The sequence below is a fragment of the Narcine bancroftii genome, chromosome 1, assembly GCF_036971445.1.
Source record: "Narcine bancroftii isolate sNarBan1 chromosome 1, sNarBan1.hap1, whole genome shotgun sequence".
Classification (NCBI taxonomy): domain Eukaryota; kingdom Metazoa; phylum Chordata; class Chondrichthyes; order Torpediniformes; family Narcinidae; genus Narcine; species Narcine bancroftii.
In genome coordinates, this window is record NC_091469.1 from 133,605,835 (window position 1) to 133,626,694 (window position 20,860).

At 43.2% G+C, this 20,860-nt stretch overlaps 1 protein-coding gene and 1 long non-coding RNA gene across 2 annotated transcripts in view; one reads left to right on the forward strand and one right to left on the reverse strand.

The window, feature by feature from the left end:
* The window catches only part of cdkn2aip (CDKN2A interacting protein), a 35,011-nt gene extending 14,151 nt beyond the window's left edge, over positions 1-20,860 (reverse strand). The window contains exons 1-2 of the mRNA XM_069940519.1: positions 20,580-20,860; positions 7,950-8,080 (exon numbers count right to left, since the gene is read on the reverse strand). Coding sequence (XP_069796620.1) covers positions 7,950-8,080; positions 20,580-20,812 — 364 coding nt within the window. The 5' untranslated portion in view covers positions 20,813-20,860. The remainder of the gene's footprint in view (positions 1-7,949; positions 8,081-20,579) is intronic.
* On the forward strand, positions 3,280-8,738 carry LOC138764500 (uncharacterized). Its single transcript, XR_011358172.1, has 3 exons — positions 3,280-3,368; positions 7,576-7,820; positions 8,534-8,738. It is a non-coding gene; the product is annotated as an uncharacterized lncRNA (long non-coding RNA).

Sequence of the window (20,860 nt, forward strand, 5' to 3'; positions counted from 1 at the left end):
ATTCACATTCACTAGAGACAGGAAGTACTGGAGGATTGGATGTTGCAAGTGTTGTTCCCTTGTTCAAGAAAGGAAGTAAAAATAACCCAGGAAATAGACTAAGAGTCTTACTTCAGTGGTAGACAAGCTGTTGGAGAAGATCCTGAGAGAGAGGATTTATAAGCATTTAGAGATCTGATCTGGGAGAGTAAGCATGGGTTCATCTGGGGAAGGTCATGACTCATGAGCATTACTGAATACTTTGACCATATAACTAAGCACGTTGATGAAGATAGAGTGGTGGATGTAATACATATGGATTTCAGTAAGGCACTTGATAAGGCTCTTTCAGAAAGTAAGGAGGCATGGAATCCAAAAGGTGTCTTGCTTTGTGGATACAGAATTGACTTGCCCAGAGAAGACAGAGGGTGGTTGTGGATGGATTGTATTCTGCAGCATGTTGGTTGGTGATAAGTGATGCTCCTCAGGGATCTGTTCTGGGATCCTCTATGGTTTTTATAAATTAGCTGGGTGAGAATGTGGGAGGATGGGTTGGTAAGTTTGCAAATGACACCAAGTTTGATGGTGGTGTGGATAATCTGGAGGGTTGCCAGAGGTTACAGAGGGACAGTGATGGGACACAGTGCTGGGCTGAGAAAGGGCAGATGGAGTTGTATCGTGCCGTCGATTTCCTCTTGTCTTAGATTCTTGTGCTCTAGGAAATAGACTATTACCATTCACCTTATCTATGCCCCTCATGATTTTACAGACCTCAATAATCTCCCCTCTTAACTTTTGTACTTAAAGAAAAACAGGCCGAGTTTTTCCAGCCACTCACAACTCAACTTCCCCAATCCTTCACAACTTCATAAGCTTCTTCTGTACCCTTTCCAACTTTATAATATCCTTCCCTTAGCTAGATGACAATATTTCAAGTGTGGCATCATCAAAATCTTTTATACCTTCAGCAGGACATCACAGCAGTGTAGCAGTTACAGCACAAGTGACTCAGGCTCAAATTCGCTGCTATCTATAAGGAGTTTAGATGTTCTCTCTGTGTCCGTGTGGGATTCCCTTGAGAGCTCAGAATTCCTCCAACATTCCCAAGATGCAAGGGGTTGTAGGTCACTTATTCTCAAATGAGCATTTGAGTGGCACAGGCTCATGTGCTGGAAGAGCTATTACCATCCGGTACCACACGGATGGCAGTCTCTTCAATCTGAGGTGCCTGGAAGCTCACACCAAGACACAAGAGCAACTTGTCCGTGAACTACTCTTTGCAGACGATGCCGCTTTAGTTGCCCATTCAGAGTCAGCTCTCCAGCGCATGATGTCCTGTTTTGCGGAAACTGCCAAAATGTTTGGCCTGGAAATCAGCCTGAAGAAAACTGAGGTCCTCCATCAGCCCCCCCACAACTCCATCAGGCACACAGAACTCAAAACGGTCAACCAGTTTACCTACCTCAGCTGCACCATTTCATCTGATGCAAGGATCGACAAAGAGGTAGACAACAGACTCGCCAAGGCAAATAGCACCTTTGGAAGACTACACAAAAGAGTCTGGAAAAACAACCACCTGAAGAAACACACAAAGATCAGCGTGTACAGAGCCATTGTCATACCCACGCTCCTGTTCGGCTCCGAATCATGGGTCCTCTACCGGCATCACCTATGGCTCCTAGAACGCTTCCATCAGCGGTGTCTCCGCTCCATCCTCAACATTCATTGGAATGACTTCATCACCAACATCGAAGTACTCGAGCTGGCAGAGTCCGCAAGCATCGAATCCATGCTGCTGAAGACCCAACTGCGCTGGGTGGGTCACGTCTCCAGAATGGAAGACCATCGCCTTCCCAAGATCGTGTTCTATGGCGAGCTCTCCACTGACCACTGAGACAGAGGTGCACCAAAGAGGTACAAGGACTGCTTAAAGAAATCTCTTGATGCCTGCCACATTGACCATCGCCAGTGGGCTGATCTTGCCTCCAACCGTGCATCTTGGCGCCTCACAGTTCGGCGGGCAGCAACCTCCTTTGAAGAAGATCGCAGAGCCCACCTCACGGACAAAAGAGGAAAAACCCAACACTCAACCCCAACCAACCAATTTTCCCTTGCAACCACTGCAACTGTGCCTGCCTGTCCCGCATCGGACTTGTCAGTTACCAATGAGCCTGCAGCAGACGTGGACATACCCCTCCATAAATCTTCATCCGCAAAGCCAAGCCAAAGAAAGAAACAGTTGCCTAACCTTTCATCTAGAGTTCCAACAAATGGTAACCTCCAAAAACCAGCATTTTTTTTTTCTGGTAGATAATATCTGCTTATCAAATATAGAGTTTGGTGCCAAACGTGACCCGATGCGACCCTTGCTCAACTCCCGTGTATCCTGTCGCATTCCACATCGCTAATTAGTGGTATCATTACTTTATAAGTACCCTACCCATTAAGCATGACCCTTGCTCAACTCATGTTGGAATATCCCATGTCGTTTCACTACTTTATAAGTGCCTCCAAATTGTCATATACTGAAGCCTGTCCAGCATCACTGCGCTTTTAGTCAGCCTGGCAATGACTCAATGCAGGATCAATGGCCATCATTGCTACCCATAATCCCCCACGCAGCTGAAACCACTGTGCCAGTGCAGGGGAACCTGGGGGGGGGGGGGCATTCTCCTGGCACTGGTATAGCAGTGGGGCTGTGGGGGAGAGAAAGAGAGAGAGGCAGTGTAACTCAGGCAGGGAGAGACAGCAGCACGACTTGGGTGAGTGGGCAAGGGGGGAGAGATGGCAGCAAGATGGGCTGGTGAGTGGGTGGCGGGGGGAGATGGCAGCACGACTTGGGCAGGCAGGCTTAAAGTGACTGCCATTTAAACAATTCTGAAATCCAGAAGATTCTGAACAAGTTTCTGGTCCTGACGATCCAGATAAAAGATTAGGTGCCTGCATCTAAATTAAAGCCAAACACTTGATTTTAATGCCAAGTCTGATGAAGGGAAACATCCCAAACCCTCTCTTCAATACTCTGTATACCTGTGCTGCCATCTTTAAAGAGATATATCTCTCAGCTTCCCAACACACTTTAAGAGTCCAGCCATTAACAAGCTAGCCCTGCTGTGGTTTGATTTACCTAAATGTCGTGCCTCACTTGCCCAAGCTGAAATGTATCTGCTAATCCTTACTCCAGATCATATCTGATCTAGAACCTGCTGGAAACCTAGGCAACCTTTTTCATTGTCCACCATTGCACATATTTTTATGACATCAACAAAAATTTCCTCAACTTGCCACAAACATCCTTGTCCAAATAATTAATGTACTTTACAAAACACTCCACATCAATAACAATGCAGAAGCAGTAAGTGGCTAGTTCAACCCTGGGATGCTATGAGGTACTGTAACAATATTAATATCTGAGGATAATTTATAAGATTTAGAGAAGGTCACATATATACACACACATTTTAAAACAGATTTTGTTTGAAAGACTGAAGAAACATGACAGAATATCTTGGTGAATGTCTGTCTATTGCTGCTGGGTTTTGGGGTCCTTGGGGCTCGTAACATTTTATGGGGAATCGTCCAGTCAATTGAACACGAGTTTTGTGGGTTACTACTCGATTGGTTGTTTTTTTTTTCAAGCTAATTTAAAGCTTGAGTGTGGAAAACAGCAGCAATGGATGTTGGTAAGTTTTTGTCAAAACCGTCACTTGCAGAGCTGAGAAGCAAGAGAAAAGAGGAACTGATGGTTATTTCTAAGGCATTAAAACTGACTGAAGTTAAATATTGGATGAGGAAAGTACAAATTCAGAGGATTATAGTGAAATATATAGATGAGGGTAAATTTGTTCAGAAGGACTTAGAAGATTTTCCAGAGGATCGACCTGGTGAGTTCCAATTGGAATTGGAGAAATTGAGGATAGAAGAGGCCGAGAAACAGAGACGGTATGAGGCAAACCAAGCTGAAAGGCAGAGAGAAGAGGCTAAAAGGCAAAGAGAAGAGGCTAAAAGGCAAAGAGAAGAATAAGGGAAGAAGCTGAAAAACAGAGGAGACATGAGTTAGAGTTAGCTGAAAGACAGTATCAATTAGAGAGAATGAAAATTGAGAAGGAGGAAAGAAAGAGCTGAAGATGTAACTCCTGGGGAGAGGTTTTTGCCTAGTAAAGAGGTAAATCTAGTGTCTCCTTTTGATGAGGGAGATATAGATACCTATTTTCAGCTTTTTGAAAAGGTTGCTGAGAGCTCAAAATGGCCAAAAGAGAAGTGGACTTTGATGCTCCAAAGTGTATTGAAAAGAAAAGCACAAATTGCATCCTCTAGCTTGACTACACAAGTGTCTAATTATGATATAGTTAAAGAAGCTGTTTTGAAAGCTTATGAGTTGGTTCCTGAAGCGTACAGACAAAAATTTAGGAGATTGATAAAAACATGGAATCAATCTTATATGGATTTTGCTTTGAAGAAATCTGTATGGTTTGCCTGTTGGTGCACCTCCAAAGGAATGATTTTAAAAGATTGAGAGAATTGATTTTGATTGAAGAAATTAGGTGTGTTCCGAAGGAGATTAAATTATACCTGGAAGAGAAAGATTTGGCTATGTGGCAGGATGCAGCTAGATTCGCAGATCAATTTGCATTAATTCATAAAAATACATCTCAAAATGGTAGACATTTTCAAAAAGTTAATGTGGAACAGAGTAATAAGTGTGTTCAGGGGATTAATGTGGAGCAGGATAGTAAGCCTCAAATTAAATCTGGAGAGGTTAGAAAGGTCAGAACTTCTGGATTTGTATATAATTTTTGTAAAAAAAACCTGGTCATGTTATTGCAAATTGTCTAGTATTGAAAAATTAAAAAAAAGAAGGTTTTTACCAGAAGGATGTATTCAAACAGTTGAATTTAGGCAGAGCAAATGTTCTAAATCTGATAAGGGTGTCATGGATGTTTTCAAACCTTTTGTTTCAGATGGTTTTGTTTCAGTGAAGGAGGGAGAATCACACATTCCAGTTAAAATTCTCTGGGATACTGGTTTAGCACAATCACTGTTAGTACAAGGAGTTTTATCTCTTGATCAAACAACTGACACAGGGGAGACAACTTTGAAGTGAAGTGGAGTCGATATCGCTTCACAAAATAGTGCTAAATTCAGAGTTAGTTAAAGGACCTGTTGTGGTAGGAGTAATTTCAAAGTTACCCATGCAGGGGGTCTTAATTCTATTTAGGGAATGATTTGGCAGAAGATAAAACAAGCAGGCCTAGGAAAGATGAGGTGGAAGAGAATTGTGAGATATATCCTGCATGTGCAGTAACAAGGTCCATGTCTAAGAAATTATTGAGAGATGAAGATCCAGTTGACAGAGATTTGCCAAGTGATTCTGAAATGGTTTTGAAAGAGAAGGATAATTGTGGGAGTAAGGATTTTTCTTTGTCAAGGAAAGAGGTTAATTCAGCAGCGGAAAGCAGATGCAAGTCTTGCTGAATTAGCAAACAAAGCAGTAACTGAACAAGAGAATTTAGAAATGGCTCAGGGTAAAATGAAGTGTTTATTTGATAGGAAAGCTCAAATGAGGAATTTTAAGGTAGGAAGTAAAGTTTTGATTTTGTTTCCAACACATGACAATCCTTTGAAAGCTAGATTTTCTGGTTCGTACAGTTAAATCAAAATTGAATGATGTTAACTATGTTGTCAACACTCCAGATAGAAGGAATAAAACTCAGGTTTGTCACATAAGGTTTTGAAACCTTATTATGAGAATAATGGTAGTGGAGAACAATCTGGATCAGAGGTGTTGGCTGTTGACAGAGTGGAGGAAGTGGTGGATCATGAGATTATGGAAATAAAATCTTGTGAGGATAACCTTAAAGAAACCATGGTTCCTGTGCCCTTGTCTAACTCAGAAATTTTGAAAAAATTAGAGGAAAAGTTAGTTCATCTTAATTCACAACAGATACAGTTGAAGGATTTAATTTTAAAGTACACAGATCTTTTTCCTGACGTTCCAAAAAGGACATCATTGATTCATCACGATGTGGATGTTGGAGAGGCAAATCCCATTAAACAACACCCGTACAGAATAAACATTCAGAAAAGTAAAATTGTGGATCAGGAGGTGGAACATATGTTGAGATATGATATTATTAGACCTTCAAACTCAAATTGGAGTTCTCCTTGTATTCTGGTACTGAAACCAGATGGAACTGTTAGGTTTTGTACAGATTACAGGAAGGTTAATGCAGTAACTAAAACAGATGCTTATCCTATTCCAAGAATAGATGACTGCATTGATAAGATTGGAAAAGCTAAATTTCTTGCTGAAAGGTTACTGGTGTATGCCTTTAACTGAGAGAGGAAGGAATATTTCAGCTTTTGTTACTCATCTGGCTTATATGAGTACAATGTGTTACCTTTTGGCATGAAAAATGCCCCTGCAACATTTCAAAGGATGATTAATTCGGTAATCCAAGGGTTAACACATTCAGATGCTTATATTGATGATTTGGTCATAAAAAGTGACACATAGGAAGAACATTTGAAGGAATTGGACAAATTGTTTACAAGATTATCCAAAACAAACTTAACTGTTAACTTAGCGAAGAGTGAATTTGCAAATCCCACTGTGACATACTTGGGTCATGTAGTTGGTCATGGCAAAGTTGCAAATGTGAATGCAACTTCTGAGTTTCCTATTCCCAATGGTAAGAAGGCAGTGAGAAAGTTTTTAGGAATGGCAGGATATTATAGGAAGTTTTGCAGAAATTTTGCTGAGGTTGTTCTTCCTTTAACCAACCTTTTGAAGAAAGGGGAGAAATTTGTGTGGACTAAAGAGTGTCAGACAGCTTTAGAAATTTAAAGGATATGCTATGTCATTATCCTGTGTTAAAATCTCCTGACTTTGATAAATCTTTTTCTGTAGCAGTGGATGCGAGTGAGGTAGCAGCAGGGTTAGTTTTATTGCAAAAACATAATGAAATTGACCATCCAGTTGTCTACTTTTCAAAGAAATTTAATGTTCATCGAATAAACTATTCTACCATTGAGAAAGAACTATTGGCTATTGTGTTATCTTTGCAGAATTTTGATGTGTATCTCAGTACTTCTCAAGAACCAATTATGGTACTTACTGACCACAATCTTTTGGTGTTTTTGAATAAAATGAAGAACAAGAACAGAAGATCGTTAAACTGGAGTTTGATATTACAAGAATATAATCTGCAAATTGTTCATATCAGACGGTTAAATAATATAATAGCTGATTGTCTATCAAGATGTTAAATTTTATCTTGTATAGAATGCTGTCAACATTATTACTTTATTATGACATGTATATATTGTGAATTGTTATATTTTTAGAGGTTTTAAAGACAGTTTTGTTATTACTGAATTTTAACTCAGAGTTAAAATTCCTTTAAAGAAAGGGAGGTGTAACAATTTTAATGTTTGGGGAGAATTTATAAGATTTAGAGTAGGTCACATTTTAAAACAGATCTTGTTTGAAAGACTGAAGAAACATGACAGAATGTCTTGGTGAATGTCTATTGCTGCTGGGTTTTGGGGTCCTTGGGCTCGTAACAGTTCCACATTAAAATATCATTGCAATAGTGTCTTTCAGATAACGTTAACCAAAACAAAGCATTTAAGATGCTGGCTGTACACATCAATCCGCAATAAGAAGCAAGAGATCCACATACTGAACGTTCAACTCGGAAATGCAATCAAAACAACACAGGAAGCGACAATGAGGCCCTTTAGAATAGCACTTTGATAGTGATCCCATCCTTGGAAAATATCAGTGCATATTTAAATAAAAAAATAATTTTTGGTCAAAACAACCACAAAATATGAGGGTAATTATGTTTTAAAAGACATTGTACAGGTATTGAGCACTGAATAAATTGCAGTTCATTTTAATGAAACAGACAAGCAAAGTCAAAAATAAATCTTTCAAAGCTTTGTTATAAAGATAATCTACTAACCATTGCTTTTTGGAAGCTCCCTTTTCTTTTTATTAGCTACTAATTCGTCTCTTGTCGTGTGAACTGGAGGATCTGCAACATTGATCCCTTCTCCCATTTCCAACACTTTATCCATCACTTTCTTTGAGTATCTGAATCATAAAGTAACAAATGGTCACCAATTACAAACTGAATACCTAGTAATGCAAGTAGATACAGTAAAACCTTTGGTGTCTGGCAACTATGGGGATTGGAAGATGCCAGATAAGCATATTTTCTGGTTGCTTGAGAATGTGTGTTGTGTGGATTGGTAAACTAATGTCAAGACATGCCAATTTTGAACTTCCGTATATTTTACCTATTTCTTTTATGCAATTTCTTTGCCAGTTGCTTGAATTCCAGATAACATGGGTTTTACTGTACATGAACAGCAATTTCAGTGGCAGTTACCAGTAGTTAACTCGATGATACATGCATTCCACATGTTTGATTTAATTTATTCAAATTAGCTTGAACTGCGTAGCTTTTAAAACATCCACTTAATCAAATAGGTCATGCTTTATTTTGAACAAATGTACAATTTCTCATTTTTCCTTCCTCTCCAGATTATTTCAGATTTATTGTCAGAGAACATACATGACATCACATATAACCGAGATTCTTTACCTTGTGGGCGATGGAGAATTACCACTTATTGGAAATGCAAAAAGAAACTGTACATAGTGTACACATGTAAACAAATAAAAAACTAAACAGGTAACAGATGTAAATAAACTGATTGCAATACAGAGAGAAAAAAAGTCAATAAAGTGCACAAGTAAGACCCTTAAATGAGTCAATTGAATTTGTTGTTGAGGAGTTTAATGGTGGAGGGGTAGAAGCTGTACTGAACCTGATGGTGTGAGTCTTATGGCACCTATACCTCTTTTCTGATGGCAGCAAGAATCAACTATGTGGTGTGAATCCTTGATAAATGCTGCTGCTGCTCTCCGACGGCAACATTCCCTGTAGATGTTCTGAATAGTGGGGAGGTTTTTGCCTGTGATGTTCTAGGCTGTATCCACTATCTTTTGGAGGGCTTTGGTGTTGGTGTCCCCATACCACACCATTATGCAACCGCTCAGCACACTTTCCACCACACATCTATAGAAATTTGCTAGGGTTTGCGATGTAATACCAAACCTCTGCAAACTCCAGAGGAAGTAGAGATGATGACGTGGTTTCTTCACAATGCCATAATGTATTGGGTCCAGGAAAGATCCTCAGAGATAGTGACTCCCAAGAACTAAAATTTGCTCATCCTCTCCACCTCTGATCCCCCAATGATCACTGGATTGTATACCTCTGGCTTAGTTCCTTAATTTTGGTGATATTGAGTGCAAGATTGTTGTTGATGCACCATTCAGCCAAGTTTTCAATCTCTATCCTGTATGCAAACTAATCACCTTTCTTGATACACCTTTCTTGGTACCATCAGCAAAGTTGTAGATGGCATTATTGTTGTACCAAGTGTAAAGTGAGTAGAGCAGGGGATTAAGATCTCAGTGCTTTAGAACTTATGCAGATTGTGGAGATGTTCTTACCAATCCTCACTGATTGTGGTCTGGAGGTGAGGAAATCCATTATCCAATGACACAGTGGGGTGTTGAGTCCCAGGTCTTGGAGTTTGCTGAACAGTTTTGAGGAGATAATGGTGTTAAATACCAACCTGATAAATGCATCTTTGATGTCCAGGTGTTCCAGGGTTTTGGGTATAGCCAGTGAGATGGCATCCGCCAGACCTGTTGCTACAATAGTCAAACTGGAACGTATCTATGTCGCTGCTCAGACAGGAGCTGATATGCTTTAACACCAGTCTTTCGAAACACTTCATCACTTTGACGCAAGTGCTTTCTGGTCGACAGTCATTAAGGCAGGTTAACTACTACTCTCTTCTTGGGCGCCTGTTTGAAACAAGTTGGTACCACGCCCTGCGTGATATACCACGATATAAAGGTATATCCTGCTTTACGAATATTCGTTTTTAAGAAGAAACCTGTGTTCGTTATCCGAAAGAAATTGCATAATGTTGAGTCCATTTGGGTAGAGATAAAGAATAACAAAGGGAAAAAATTATTGGTGGGTGTTATCTATCGCCCACCAAATAACAATAGTTTAGTGGCACAGGAAATAAATAGAGAGATAAGTGAGGCATGTAATAATGATACGGCAGTAGTCATGGGGGACTTTAACTTCCACATAGATTGGGAAAATCAAGTTTGTCGTGGGAGTCTGGAATAACTTTCTTGAGCAGCATGTTAAGGAACATTCGCTCTCCTGGATCTAGTGTTGTGCAATGAGATAGGTAGAGTAAATGATGTAATAGTCAGAGACCATCTGGGAAATAGCGATCATAGTATGATTGAATTTCTCATTCAGATGGAAGGGGAAATAGTTAGATCTAAAACTAATATATTATGCTTAAACAGGGGTGACTACCATAGGATGAGGGAGGAATTGGGCAGAGTGGACTGGGAGCACAGGCTAATTGATGAAACAGTTGAGGAACAGTGGAAGATTTTCAAAGAGATATTTTGTAATGCTCAACAAACACATATTCCGGCCAGGAAAAAGGGCAGCAAGGGAGGGAAAAATCAACCGTGGTTAACAAAGGAAATAAAGGAGAGTATAAAATTGAAGGCGCAGGTGTACAAGGCTGCAAAGAGCAGTGGGAAACTGGAAGATTGGAAAAACTTTAAGAGACAACAAGGGGGTTACAAAGCGGGTAATAAGAAATGGGAAAAAGGATTATGAAAGTAAATTGGCACAAAATATAAAAAGAGAAAGCAAAAAATTTTATAAATATAAAAACTTGAAGAGGGTGGCCAGAGTTAACATAGGACCCTTGGAAGATGAGAAAGGAAAACTGGTAGCAAAAAATGAGGAAATGGCCGAGGCATTAAACAAATATTTTGTGTCAGTCTTCACAGTGGAAGACACGTCCAGCATGCCCAAGTGCGGAGTTAAGGATGCGAATGTTGGGGAGGGCCTTGATAAAATAGTTGTTACAAAGGAAGTAGTGATGGAGAAACTAATAGGACTAAAGCCAGACAAATCACCTGGTCCTGATGATATGCATCCAAGGGTTCTGAAGGAAATGGCAGAAGTTATAGTTGATGCATTGGTGGTCATATATCAAAATTCCTTGGATTCTGGGCAGGTCCCGGCAGACTGGAAGACAGCAAATGTCAAGCCACTTTTTAAGAAGGGATGTAGGCAGAAGATGGAAATTATCAATCAATTAGCTTGATGTCTGTAGTTGGAAAAATGCTTGAAGCCGCTATTAAAGATTAAATAATGAAACTTTTGGAACGTAAGGGTTCAATCAGGCAGACGCAGCATGGTTTTAGAAAGGGAAAATCTTGTTTGACAAACTTGTTAGGATTCTTTGAGGATATAATGGGTGCGGTGGATAGAGGGGAACAGGTTGATGTTGTATATTTGGATTTCCAGAAACCATTTGATAAGGTGCCGCACAAGAGACTTCTCAGTAAGTTACAGCAAAGTGGAGTCCGGGGAAGTATATTGGCCTGGATTGAAAATTGGTTGTCTGACAGGAAGCAGAGAGTCGGGATAAATGGGAGTTTTTCAGGTTGGCAGAGAGTGGTAAGTGGGGTGCTGCAGGGGTCAGTGTTAGGCCCAGAACTGTTCATCATTTACATTGATGACTTGGAGGAGGGGACAAAATGTGGTGTAGCCAAGTTTGCAGATGACTCCAAATTGAGTGGAAGAGCAAATTTTAATGAGAATGTGGAGAGTCTGCAGAGGGGTATAGTTAAGCTGGGTGAGTGGGCAAAGGTCTGGCAGATGAAGTACAATGTTAGTAAGTGTGAGGTTATCCACTTTGGCAAGAAAAGTAAAAGAGCTGAATATTATTTAAAGGGTGAAAAACTACAGCATGCTGTTGTGCAGAGGGACTTGGGAGTGCTTGTGCATGAATCGCAAAAAGTTAGGTTGCAGGTGCAGCAGGTTATTAAGAAGGCAAATGGAATGTTGGCCTTCATCGCTAGAGGAATTGAACTGAGGAGTAGGGAGGTAATGTTGCAACTGTATAAAGTACTGGTGAGATCGCACCTGGAGTACTGTGTCCAGTTCTGGTCTCCATATTTGAGGAAGGATATACTGGCTTTGGAGACAGTCCAGAGGAGGTTTACTAGGTTGATCCCTGGGATGAAGGGATTGACTTATGATGAAAGATTAAATCGTCTAGGATTGTATTCGCTCAAGTTCAGAAGAATGAGAGGAGATCTTATAGAAACATATAGGATCATGAAGGATATGAATAGGATAGATGTAGGAAGGTTTTTTGAGCTGGCCGGGGAAACTAAAACGAGGACAAAGTCTCAAGATTCGAGGGAATAGATTTAGGACAGGGATGAGGAAAAATAGTTTTTCCCAGAGAATGTTTGGAATTCTCTAACCAGGGAAGTGGTTGAGGCTGCCTCATTAAACATATTTAAAATTCGGTTAGATAAATTTTTACATGATAGAGGAATTAGGGGATATGGGGAGAAGGCAGGTAGGTGGAGTTAGGTCATAAATTAGATCAGCCATGATTGTACTGAATGGCGGAGCAGGCTTGATGGGCCATTTTTGGCCTACTCCTGTTCCTACTTCCTATGTTCCAGCTTCTGTCATCTTAGTTCACACCTTCTGCAAGTGTTAACCAGGAAATCAGTAAAGTGAATTATTTAAAGATTCCAGGATGTGTGCAAAAGATACCAGTTTACTGTATTTTCGCTCCTATAACGCGCACACCCATATTCCATGCAGAAAATTATACGATGAGATATAGCACATACTAGTATCTGCCACAGTTAATCTCTCGCAATTAACACCCAATCAACTTTCCCCACGGAAATCTTTAGATAATATCCTGCCGCAATACATTAACAATCTTTGGAGAGGAATAAATTAAATAGATTGAAGACAGGCTTCAGAGTTGAACAGGATTTTAATTCTAAAGTTGTCTCAAATCTGAGACATTTGATATGTTAATCTCCTCCCTCAGGGACAGGTCTAGACAATTAACATTGATAATGTGCAGTTGCCGAGCCAGAATGTCCTGTTTATAGGAATAGCATGACATTCAGTACAAAGATCAAAAATGCCGCTATTACATTCCCATACTGGCTATAAATTTCCGACTCACTTTTCCCAAGGCGGCTATAAATTGTGCACATTCTTTCAATGTCACTAGTATATTCCCACAGCTGCTCTAACTTCCCATGCTCATTACAAATTGCTGGCACGTTTTTCCCCTATCCACGATATATTGTGTGTGTTCTTTCAACATGTAAAAATATCATCATGCAGTTTGCACACACATATAATGAGGGGGGGGGGGGGGGTGAGAACACCTGGTTTGTAAAAATATACATATACTTTCTGTTTCTTTGGCTTGGCTTTGCGGACGAAGATTTATGGTGCTGCAGGCTTGTTTGTGACTGACAAGTCCGATGTGGGACAGGCAGACACGGTTGCAGCGGTTGCAAGGGAAAATTGGAGGGTTGGGGTTGGGTGTTGGGTTTTTCCTCCTTTGTCTTTTGTCAATGAGGAGGGCTCTGCGGTCTTCTTCAAAGGAGGTTGCTGCCCGCCGAACTGTGAGGCGCCAAGATGCACGGTTTGAGGCGAGATCAGCCCACTGGCGGTGGTCAATGGGGCAGGCACCAAGAGATTTCTTTATGTACATATATACATATAATGTGCAGTTATATGCATAAAAATATGGTAATCTGTTTGCAAACAGTTCTAAAATCCAGGTGTACATTTACAAATGGTTACCTACATCTTGTTTAACAATGATAAATCTGTGTTTCTGCATTGTCAGCATTAACCCTTTAAGAGAAAGAAACCTGTTCATTGATGTCCACTACATTCCAACACTTACTGCAGCAGCAAATCAAAATAATCTAACTTCAGAGATTTTAAAAGTTTATTTTACAAGAACCACTTCCAAAGTCGAGTCACTTCCCCTAGTTCCTTGACTGTGCACAAACCATTCATCCGTGACAAAGTCTACCCTCTGTTAGCTCCATTTCCTTACTAGACAGAGGACCATAATAAATAACCTTCAACACAACTTTTGGAAATCTGTTACAGACCACCTTAAAGGATCAGAGATTTTATAGCAAAGAAAAATACCAAGTTACATGAGAGTCACATATGCATGAATTTGGTACATACCCGTCCAAGGCGGAACTCCATGTACTGATCTATGTCTTTTAACAGTCATTATTGTACCTTCCCCTATTACTTTCTCTCGCACCTTGTTCCACATACCCACCACCCGCTGTGTGAGAAGAGTGCCCCTATTATCTTTTCCCCTCCTGCCATAACTCTAGCCATCTAGGATAAAGATTTTACCAATCTTGGAGAAAAGGCAACAATAATTTACCTTATCTGTGCCTCCCGCCCCCCTTGTGATTTTATATCTCAGCTTTTTATGCTTCAGGAATAGTCCCTGTTTATACAGCCTCAATCTATAACTCAAGTTCTCTAGTCCCGGTAACACCCTCACAAATCTTTTCTGTTCCCTCTCCAGATAAATGGCATCTTTCTTCAACTGCGTGACCAGAACTGCCCACAATACTCCAAGTATGGTCTCACCAACACTTTGTATACGACGTCCTAACTCCAAACTCTACTTGTGCCAAGTTCCTTCTCCACCAGTACTTTTATCACTTTCAAGGACTTGCGTATTGCATTGCTCCAGGTCTCCCTTGAAATTAGTCAGCATGGATTTACAAAAGGAAAATCATGCTTAAGTCATCTGGAGACTTTGCAGATGAAACTAGTAGAATCAATGAGGGAATGTGGTGTGGATTGTGGAGTGTTATGTGGCCTCTCCATCTGGAATCTGGTGGGAGTGTGAATTGTGGAGGGCAACGTGGCATCTCTATCTGGAATCTGGTGGGAATGTGGATTGCGGAGGGTCATCTGACCTCTCCGGCTGGAGCCTAGTCAGAGGTCGCCTCACCTGCCAATCAAGGGTTAGATCTGCCCACCTGTGGTTGACATACTTGCAGGTCACGTGGACAGGTCCTGCACTTAAAATAAAAAACGAGCACATGCAGTCTCTCTCTCTGCTTTTGCTGCTGGTTCATGGGAACCATCACCGAACTCCAGGGTGCAGGCCACAGGCAGCTCTGGAGTGCTGAATGCAATGGACCAATCCCAGATTCTGAGTCGTGGCCAACCGTGCAGAGCTACTGCATGGGGACCATCACTGAATGCCAGGGAGCATGCCACAGGCAGCTCTAATGCAATGGACCTATCCCAGATTCTGAGTTGTGGCCAACTGTGCAGAGCTGCTGCATGGGGACCATCACCGAACTCCAGGGTGCAGGCCACAGGCAGCTCTGGAGTGCCGAATGCAATGGACCAATCCCAGATTCTGAGTCGTGGCCAACCGTGCAGAGCTACTGCATGGGGACCATCACTGAATGCCAGGGAGCATGCCACAGGCAGCTCTAATGCAATGGACCTATCCCAGATTCTGAGTTGTGGCCAACTGTGCAGAGCTGCTGCATGGGGACCATCACTGAACTCCAGGGTGCAGGCCACAGGCAGCTCTGGAGTACCGAATGCAATGGACCCATCTCAGATTCTGAGTCGTGGCCAACCGTGCAGAGCTGGTTCATTTGGTGGACTTGTTAGTTGTAATTAATTTACTGTTTGTTAGTGTGCTGTGCCTGCTAGAGGATTAATGTGTACTGTGTGTTTTAACCCTCAAGTTCCCAATCAGATGTTTAGCAGTGATTTATTCATATCCGATGTGTAGTTAGTTGTATATTATTGCTCTCTATGTTTGTTATTTGTGACCATTGCTGAACTCCAGGCTGCAGGCCACAGGAAGCTCTGAAGGGCCAAGTGCAATGGGCTTGTCTCATCCTGGATCCTGAGCAGCAGCAACACTGGAGATTAGGTTCACGTGTATGTACTCGTTTAGTTATGCGGTATACTGAGCCTGTGAGTGATGGGTGCTGAAGGGGTTAAATCCTCATTTCTCGGTCCACCATACCTGTCGATGATGGGTTCATAAGACGTTAAACCCTCATTTCTCAGTATAGTATGCCTGTGTGCTGTGTACTATGTCTGTTTGTCAGTGTGTGCCCATTTTGTGAATTCCCTTGTGTGTAATAAAGACATGTCCAGCCTTGATTCCCTTTGAACCCATCAAACCTATTCTTGATCACACAACAGGGAAATCAACAGATGAGGTGCATCAGGATTTTCAGGTAACTTTTGATAAAACTCCACAGGCTGGTCAACAAGACTAGAGTACATGGAACTGGAAGCATGACACTGACACAAACTGTGAATCGGTAGCAAGATTAAGAAGCTAGGTGCCGCCATAAACAGATCCTTGTCAGGTTGTTCAGGCTGTGATTGGTGGATTAGTGTAGGGATTGGGTGCCTGCATACCAGCTATTTATGATCTAAATTCAAGAGATACATACTCATGAAGGATAGAGGAAGTAAAGAAACTTTTAAGAGGCTATGGAAAAGGAGAGTAAAAGAATGTACAAGATCAAGGCAGATGCCATGTTATTCACAAAAAAAAATAAACTTTTCACTTCTGTGCATAAAACAGAACAGCAAAAGTTGAGAGACAAGACACAGTTGATGTTTCATACGTCCTTGTATACAAATCACAGAAAACCAACATAAAACAGGCAATAAAGAAGGCAAATAGTGTGATGGTTTTTGTTACAAGTAGATTTGATTGCAGCAAGCAAAGATGTCTGACTGCAGTAACATAGAACCTTGATACGTACATTCTGCACTGTGTAGTTTTGGTCTCCTTACTGAAAAGGAGACTATAGATGGAATACAGATTTGATTCCTGGTATAGTGGGTTTCCCATGAAAATAAATTGAGTAGACTACACCTACATTTCCTTGAATTAAAAACTAGAGATTTTATTGAAACTTTAAAATTCTTTTAGTTTGTTACAGGCTGGATGGAGGAAGTATGTTTCCCATGGCAGAGGAGTCTTATATTGGATTACAATCTTAGCATTAGCTGTAGGACATTTAGGACCAAAATGAAGATTTTAAAAAAAAAATGAATATTTGGAATATTTGACTCTGGAAGACAGCAGAAACCAAATCATAATTCAAGCAAAAAACAAAATCAACCAATCTCTGGATATTAAGGGAATACGGATGGTGTAGCGGTTAGTGCAATACGTTTACATCTGCAGCAATCAGGACCGGGGCACGAATCCCGTGCTTTCTGTGAGGAGTTTGTACATTCTCCCCACATCTGTGTGGGTTTTCCCGGGGGCTCGTTTCCTCCCACTGTTTGAAACATACTGTGGGTATAGGTTAGTTGGGGGTCATGGATTCGTGGAAAAGGAATCAAAGAGATGGGCTATCTCAGGAAAATGGTTGATGAATGTTGAACTAGATTTGATGAGTAAACTAGCAAAATCGTATGCCTATTTGTGTTAACTGCACAATTACCTCTGGATTCCCAACTACCACCTCAGCTCCTTTCTTTATCAAATAAAATTACAAAGTTCTGCAGGACAGGTGACGTCCTGCTGAGCACTGAGTGGCATGTTCATGATGCAAAAACACAAAGAAATATTGGAGGAACTCAGCAGGTCTTGCAACATCCATAGGAGGGAAATATATATTACCAAGATTTTGAGTCTGAGTCCTTCTTCAAGAAATAAGTAAAGAACAGGAAGGCGTCAAAATAAAATACTGAAGAGTGGCAGGGGAAGGAGTCCAGACCAAGAAAGATATTAGTTGGATAAGAGGAGAAGTGAGAATTGATGTTGGCTCTGAAAGGAGACAGATGGAAAAAGAGATTAACAGAGAGGAAACTTGTTAAATTCCCAGCTCTATAAAACACAACTCAAAAACATCCTGATACAAATAAAACCTAGCTCTTGTCAAACACCACCAATCATATCTCTAGTCACAGCATTTTCTTCAGCTTGCTCATGTTTTCTCCTTTTAAAGGTGCTCCAGAAAGCTCTCCTTCACCAGCTTGATCCCAACTAATTGCTCATGTGAGGCACAATGGAACATTCTGCAAGACGCTGCACAGTAACAAGTACAGGATGCAAAACTCTCTTCCTAACCTCTCTCATTAGGAATGAGCCGGCTTAGATCATGTGGCTTCTACAGAAGAAATTTTTGGTCTTTGGAAATTTTTTTTTCTGTGACTATCCAATAGTAAAATATTGGAAGTACTACAGTCTGCAGACATCAAGGTTGAAGTTAAAGGACAATGCTGGAGAAATTCAGCAGGTCAAACAGTACAAGATACTATTATGAGCTCCCATTTTAGTAAAATGGGATTATCACTGTAAGGGATAGTATAGACAGCAGGAAATCAATGGTCATAGTTAACATTTAACACAAGCACTATCGCAATAAAAGTTACAGCCCAGCAACCATTCGATACATTGAAAGAACTGAGGGAAGGCTTGTCATAGTCTTCCAGATTCAATACATTTGCAAAGACATTGTGACTTTGCAAGGGAGAACCATGCTGACGGCTGAAAAGAAAGCAGTTTTTTGAAGCAGCTCTTGTGGCCGGTCATTGTTATGGAATTCAGAGCAAAGCCTTTTTGGTAGATTGACCCATGCCAGGAGGGTCTTCTGCGAAGCAAAATGCTTCCTTTTGATTGTGACCAACAGTGAAAATCACTTGGAGACTCTGGTGCCAGGGTCTAGGAAGCTTTGTTCAAGTCTTGCCTACAAAAGGATCAGGAGTGTTATAACCACAGCTTTTGTGATGGAAACGACTTCAAAAGCAACGCAAGAAAAATTTGTGAGTCTATGACAGCTACAACTCTAGTCTTCCCAACATTGACATTAATTCTGAGCATCAAATTTAAAATGCCTACGCTTCAACACTGAATTTAAAAGTCTGAACTTTGAAGTAACTTTCTAGATTTTGGCCTGAACTGTAATGATTTGGTACACACACACATACTACACCTGTGCATTGTTGGGGATAGATTTAGTGTTAAGGATAGTTTAAAAGTTAAGATTTATAGTTTATGATTTAGCAATAAAATAATGTTTTAAAATTAAACACTATTCATTATCAATTCCTGCTCATAGTGTATGGTTCGTATCAAAATATAACCAACATTTCGGGCTTGAGCCCTTCATCTAAGTTAGAGCAAAATGTAGGCAGAAGCCAAAACAAAATTATGCAGGGGGGGGGCATGACTCCAAAGGCTGGAACTCATAGGTTGATAGCAGAGCGAGGGTCAGCAGCAAGCAGGAGGAAGGGGGATGCCTCTGGTGAATGGTGAGGGTGGAGAGCCGGAGGAAAGACAAAAGGAAAAGGAAGGGAGAATGGAGAGTACATTGGTGGGATTGTACATGAGGCTATGGATGGAGGTATGAGCATGGGGTCTTGGTGGGAATAGAACACGAGGAACGACTCTTGGTTTTTTTTCTGGGCCCTCTCCAACTGAATGGCATTTTAACATCGACTTTCCTGGTCTCTGCTAGCCCACTGTTCTCCCTACAGCTCCCCACCCCCTTTATTCAGAGCCATCCCTCCCGCCTTTGGGCCCCCCCCCCTCCCTCCCGCCTTTGGGCCCCCCCCCTCCCTCCCGCCTTTGGGCCCCCCCCTCCCTCCCGCCTTTGGGCCCCCCCCTCCCTCCCGCCTTTGGGCCCCCCCCCTCCCTCCCTCCCTCCCTCCCTCCCGCCTTTGGGCCCCCTCCCTCCCGCCTTTGGGCCCCCCCCCTCCCTCCCTCCCTCCCGCCTTTGGGCTCCCTCCCTCCCGCCTTTGGGCCCCCCCCTCCCTCCCTCCCTCCCGCCTTTGGGCTCCCTCCCTCCCTCCCGCCTTTGGGCTCCCTCCCTCCCTCCCGCCTTTGGGCCCCCCCTCCCTCCCTCCCGCCTTTGGGCCCCCCCTCCCTCCCTCCCGCCTTTGGGCCCCCCCTCCCTCCCTCCCGCCTTTGGGCCCCCTCCCTCCCTCCCGCCTTTGGGCCCCCTCCCTCCCTCCCGCCTTTGGGCCCCCCCCTCCCTCCCTCCCGCCTTTGGGCCCCCCCCTCCCTCCCTCCCGCCTTTGGGCCCCCCCCTCCCTCCCTCCCGCCTTTGGGCCCCCCCCTCCCTCCCTCCCGCCTTTGGGCCCCCCCTCCCTCCCTCCCGCCTTTGGGCCCCCCCCTCCCTCCCTCCCGCCTTTGGGCCCCCCCCTCCCTCCCTCCCGCCTTTGGGCCCCCCCCTCCCTCCCTCCCGCCTTTGGGCCCCCCCCTCCCTCCCTCCCGCCTTTGGGCCCCCCCCTCCCTCCCTCCCGCCTTTGGGCCCCCCCCTCCCTCCCTCCCGCCTTTGGGCCCCCCCCTCCCTCCCTCCCGCCTTTGGGCCCCCCCCTCCCTCCCTCCCGCCTTTGGGCCCCCCCCTCCCTCCCTCCCGCCTTTGGGCCCCCCCCTCCCTCCCTCCCGCCTTTGGGCCCCCCCCCTCCCGCCTTTGGGCCCCCCCCCTCCCGCCTTTGGGCCCCCTCCCTCCCGCCTTTGGGCCCCCCCCCTCCCTCCCGCCTTTGGGGGGCCCTCCCCTCCCCCACCTTCCCCCCTCTCCCTACCCTCCCCCTCGGCCCTGTGGTGTGGACCGGAGAGGCCCGGCCTGCCTCACTCACCGACAGCCCAGGAAGACGTGATTGGCCCAGACCATGGAGAGGGCGAGCAGCCGGTCCGTGTCGATGCCCGGCTCGGCGCCGCTCGCCTTCTGCTCCTCCCGCATGTTGCGGACGATGAATGCGCGACGGGCCTTCCAGTGGTTCTCCGCCTCGCTCTCTCCCTTCAGCGTCTGCAGCCAGTCGGCCAGCCGCTGGTTCTGCTGCAGGAACTCGGACACCTCGTCCACCGCCATAATGGAGGCAGCGTCGACTCCGCCGCAGCAACCAACCCAACCTCCGGC